Source organism: Helianthus annuus, chromosome 4 (assembly GCF_002127325.2).
Source record: "Helianthus annuus cultivar XRQ/B chromosome 4, HanXRQr2.0-SUNRISE, whole genome shotgun sequence".
Classification (NCBI taxonomy): Eukaryota; Viridiplantae; Streptophyta; class Magnoliopsida; order Asterales; family Asteraceae; genus Helianthus; species Helianthus annuus.
The window spans coordinates 56,331,229-56,336,317 of NC_035436.2; the positions used below are offsets into that span (position 1 = coordinate 56,331,229).

Consider the following 5,089-nt stretch of genomic DNA (forward strand, 5'->3'; position numbering starts at 1 on the left):
ACCTTTCGTTCCCTTCTAGAATCAGGACAGTTCTAGACGCGCGGTTCATCGCGCAATTTTTTTTTTTTTTGTGGTGGTCTGCTGCTATGTATCTGTTCTTCGTGTCCCTCTTAGCTTCTTGCTAGAAATAGACTCGTTTTGTTTGAATAAAGTTTGTCCGTTTTGCCATTCAAAAAAAGAAAAACGAAACGAGAGTGTATATGCTTTGATAATGTTATAGTATATGTACCATATCATCTTCAAGTAACTGTCACATGAATAATTTAATTGTTCTTTATAGGAGAAAATTAAGAAAAATAAAGATATTTACCTCAGTTGGGTACATCTACTTTTAGCAGCAGCTATGAGCCGGATCGGTCCAGAAGGCAACAATAAGGAATAGACATCTAACTAAAAAACCGAGTCGAGTTCATATAAATCGAAGTCAGCAATAAAGTTTGACTCGATCCAGGTAGATAACAACCCGACTTCCTTGCATCCCAAGAATCTACCACGCGGTTTTTTCATTTATAAGTGAGGTAAATATCACTCAAAGTTGGAAGGCCTCTTTCACCGTTGAGTTCCTGCTAACAAATCACGAAAGTTTGACATAGTTTCCAAATCATTATCCGTGCATCTCTTATGCAACCAGTCTTCCTGTAGCCTAATGTTAACATCCCTAGAATAGTACAATACGAAATTAAAAAAAATGTCAGTAAGAAAGGATAATAAATATAACAAGCTTGGTTTAAAAAAGTGCGCTTGATGCACAAGGCCATTATGAAAGCGCCTCATGGCCTTGAGGAGGCGCTTTATGTACTTCTAGGTTGAAAGTTGATCAAAATTAGGGTTTGTAGGAGACTCCATACGTAAACACAACCAAACGGATGAAGAAAATATTGTTATGGACCGAAACCATTGCAGGGTATGAGATTTGTCCCACATCAGTCGTATGGGCAATCAATGTGGGGTTTATATACCAAATGGGCTCTCTCACCCACCAGACTAGTCTTTTGGGTTGAGTTCTCTCGTTTGGTATGTAACAAATATGAAAGGTTTGCTTGATAAGAATGTTGATATGTAAAACCGACGAGATAGACCAATCTTTTGGTTGTAGATAACGCTTATTTGATTGTACATTAAGCAATGCTTCGCATACGTGAATGAGTTAGGGGTGGTTGAACACATAAGTCCATTACATCCCTATCGTAAACGGTTTTATACTTCTAAGTTCTAATGCCACACATCATTATGTTTTTAGCAATGAATAATTAATTTTAGAACTGCGTCTAATATAACGGTTTGAGTTAATTATTGTTTTCGTCCCTGTGGTTTGTCAAAAATCACTATTTCAGTCCATTAGTTTAAAAATTGCGATTTCAGTCCCTGTGGTTTCACTTTCGTAACCATTTCAGTCCTTGTACTTAACAGAATAATGGATTGAAATGGTTACGAAAGTGAAACCACAGGGACTGAAATAGTTACGAAAGTGAAACCATAGGGACTGAAATCGCAAATTTTAAACTAATGGACTGAAATAGTGATTTTTGACAAACCACGGGTACGAAAACAGTAATTAACTCTAAAGGCTTTTATGAAATTCAAGATAAAACCCAAACCTGTAGTAAATACATCAAAAACACACATGAAATGTTACCTCCTCAAGGAAAGAAGCTCGTAGTTTCTTCGAAAGTGGCTAGCATGCTTTGTAAGGGCATCTTGGACATACGGTTTGCCAACGGTTCTTGTAGCTGCAGCATTGAGCAGATTTTCTAATGAACCATGTTTCTTCAAAAGTTTCAAGGCGGTTTTCATGCCAAAACCAGGTACCAAATGCTGAATTCCGGGAACACCATCGGCTTCATCACCCACAATGCACCCTTCACATACCCACAGTCATTAGAATTTAGAAACACAAAATGTATCTCAACATTAGAGGTGTAAAAGAGCCAAGTTGAGCTCACCTAAGCTCGAGTTCGGATCGTTTAATTTAAAAGAGCTTGAGCTCGGCTCGGCTCACTGATTATTTTTATTCATCCGTGTATATAATTATTTTATATAAAACAAATTATATACTATTTAGTTATTTTTATCATAACTTTATATATACTAATATTTATCATGTAGTTATATATTTACTACATAAATAAAAAAATTAATATATTTATCTAAATAACATGCTCATTTAGGCTCGCGAGCCTATCAAGCTCGGGTTTGAACTCGTTTAAGCTCGGCTCATTTTGAGCTTTAAGCAAGCCAATCTCGAGTAGCTCATGAGTGGCTTGGCTTGTATACACCCGTACTTAACACCGGCTCACTATGACCATTTTTTTCCTTAGCAGAATTTGAAACTGTATGTATGCTTACTGAGACTTAAATCAGAAAGCGGGTCACACTTGTACTGAGTTATGTAGTGGTCCAACGTATAAAAGGACCATCTTTTCAATTCTGGAAGAGGCATAACGAGCTGCACGTCTTCACATATAAGTTGCTTGAAATCTTTGTCAGGAGAAGCAATAACAGCACGGTATCCCTTTTCAACAACTTGTTCAACCAGTGTTGCCACAACGTCGTCTGCTTCTTGAGCTGGAACCTTCACAATCTGCATAACTTCTTACATTATAAACATCACTGCTTATAGCAACTATTTGAATATAAACATTTCCTTAAATATTAAATATGAATATGAATGGCACGATGAGTAAACTACAATTTGAGTCCCTGTGGTGGACAGCGAATGACACAAATGGCACGATGAGTCCCTACTTTTTCTAATTTGAACAATCAAGTCCTTGTGGTTGTCGATTTGAATCAATAAGGTCCCTGCTGTTAAATGGACGTTTACATTTGTGTGAAAGGACGAAAATACCCCCATAATTATCCCTTTTTTTGATGTTAGATTAACATATAAAAAGTGAATACATGTTCTATTAAACGAAAGTAATATTATATAATATAACAAAAACTAGACAGATGCTTTGGTTGGCATTACAAAGGTTTACTGACCGGCACATTACATTTAGTAAGTGTTTCTGAAATGAGTCGATGCGATTTTCCTACTGGACTCTTTGCTGCTTCTCGGGTAGCAGATATCCATGGCATGAATTTTCTTCTGTGTGCTTTATATGAAGGCAAAATCCGTCTCCTATGCTCATGCGCTCCTTCTCCATCAAAAACCTGCAAAATGAATTAGGTGCAAAAAATATGATTAGCATCCCATTTGTGATCCAAGCGAAGCTATATATAGGCATACATGTAGAAAGAATTTGTTTGGATGTGGGCCCTCTTCTCTATATTTTCGTGACTTGCATTTTGCGTGTTGTAAGCCTGGCAAAACAGAAGGGTCGGGTAACGGGTTGAAACGGGTTTGGGTCAATATATGCCACACTTTGTCTTCTCTATTATTTAAGAGTTAAATGCCATTTTAGTCTCTGTGGTTTGGGCCATTTTGCCAGTTTAGTCCAAAGGTTTCATTTTTCGCCTGTGGGTCCAAAAAGGTTTTAACGTTGCCATTTTAGTCCACTGGGTTAACTTCCTCCATTTTTTATGTTAACGAGAAGGGAAATTTGGTCATTGTATATGATCGAATTGCCCTTCTAGTTAACAAAATTACATATAAAATGACCGAATTGCCCTTCTCGTTAACATAAAAAATGGATAAAGTTAACCTAGTGGACTAAAATGGCAACGTTAAAACCTTTTTGGACCCACAGGCGAAAAATGAAACCTTTGGACTAAACTGGCAAAATGGCCCAAACCACAAAGACTAAAATGACATTTAACTCTTTATTTAAATTTAACTTATTCCTCACATTACAATAACATCAAATAAATGTATTCAAACACCAACTCTGGGGGATAAATACCATGAAACCAACTTATTAATTCACCGAATACTGTGTTCGTCAACAAACATCCATCCCACAAGTTCATGAGTTTAAAGATGAAGCTTATTATATCAATAGTTGATTTTTGAAGTGGCATAACATGCAAGAATTGGCATGCTAAATTTTGATACGGAGAAACTAACAATCAAGGCCGGTATGCTTGGCGACATAAGCGTGGTTCATAGTTGTCAAAAGCGCACAAGGTGACCTAAGCCAGTGTTTTATGGCAAATGGGTACCTTGAAAGAAAATTGACATGGCGGGATTTGGTTGGTTTGTACACGACACGATTGTTGAGGCACCAATATGTGCACGCAAGTGCGCTCAATGACTCAACAAATCCTTCTATATAAACTACAATAGACATATAAATTAGTGATTCACACCTTGCAATTCATAACATCTTATTGAATTTGAACCCCATTTTAAATCACACCTAATTAACTTCAACTCATACAGATTGATAGCATCATAGCAATCAACTAAAATATCTCTTAAATACCTAAAAAGAAGTTCCAGATTCAAAGGGTTATTGACAGAAAACTTACCGCAATAACAGGGTCAGTAAGGCTAACTTGAGAGAAAAAAAGCGAAATCCAGTGAGCAAACGAATGTAAACTCGGTGTACTACCATTATAACTAATTGGATTCACATCCAAAAAGAAAACCCTTTTCTTGTTCTTCTTCTTGATCATAATATTATCGTTTTCATCTCGTTTTGTTTCGGTCTGCAAAACCTGCACACCAAGTGTTCGACCTTTTGTCGAGTAAGAATAAGGGATAGTTGCAGCACTGGGTTTGGTTCCGAGTTTCGTGCACCGGGAAGAAGGAGGTAAGCGAAGGGTGGGGTTATGGGCACCTATACATACACCCATAGATGTATGGAGTTCGAAGATGTCTACCATCATCACCTTCAGTTGTACCTGCAACTGTAAACGTCTTTTTGGTGTTCTATGTTTGGATAAGTAAGAATGGAAATGAAAAGGGTAATTTCGTAAATATATTATCTAAGAAAGTTAACATAAGGGTGAAGTGGTGAAAGGAGTGGTGGGGGTAAACCCACTCGGTATCGATCCCCCTCCATTGCCAACATGTTTACTGGACAAGTTTTACCGAAATGGGGGCGAAATCGGTGAAGGTTCACCGACTCGGTGAAGGAGGGAAAGAGGGAGAGAGAGGGTGTGTGGTGGGGTCCATTTCTTTTCAACCAATCACACTTTTTTC

The 5,089-nt window shown here is 37.5% G+C and overlaps 1 protein-coding gene across 1 annotated transcript; it reads right to left on the reverse strand.

The window, feature by feature from the left end:
* Positions 1-250: 250 nt before the first annotated feature.
* On the reverse strand, positions 251-4,831 carry LOC110936464 (5'-3' exonuclease). The gene is made up of 5 exons (XM_022178856.2): positions 4,414-4,831; positions 2,986-3,156; positions 2,347-2,581; positions 1,637-1,859; positions 251-658 (listed from the first exon to the last, which is right to left on the reverse strand). The coding sequence occupies exons 1-5, from the start codon at positions 4,771-4,773 to the stop codon at positions 550-552; spliced, it is 1,098 nt and encodes a 365-aa protein (XP_022034548.1). The 5' UTR covers positions 4,774-4,831; the 3' UTR covers positions 251-549.
* Between the last annotated feature and the right edge of the window lie 258 nt (positions 4,832-5,089).

Coding starts and splice junctions, on each gene's coding strand:
- LOC110936464 (XM_022178856.2), bottom strand. CDS start 4,773: ATGATGGTAGACATCTTCGAACTCCATACATCTATGGGTGTATGTATA. Junction 3,157..4,413: donor TTACTGACCCTGTTATTGCG/GTAAGTTTTCTG, acceptor TTCATTTTGCAG/GTTTTTGATGGAGAAGGAGC. Junction 659..1,636: donor GAGCTTCTTTCCTTGAGGAG/GTAACATTTCAT, acceptor GTACTATTCTAG/GGATGTTAACATTAGGCTAC.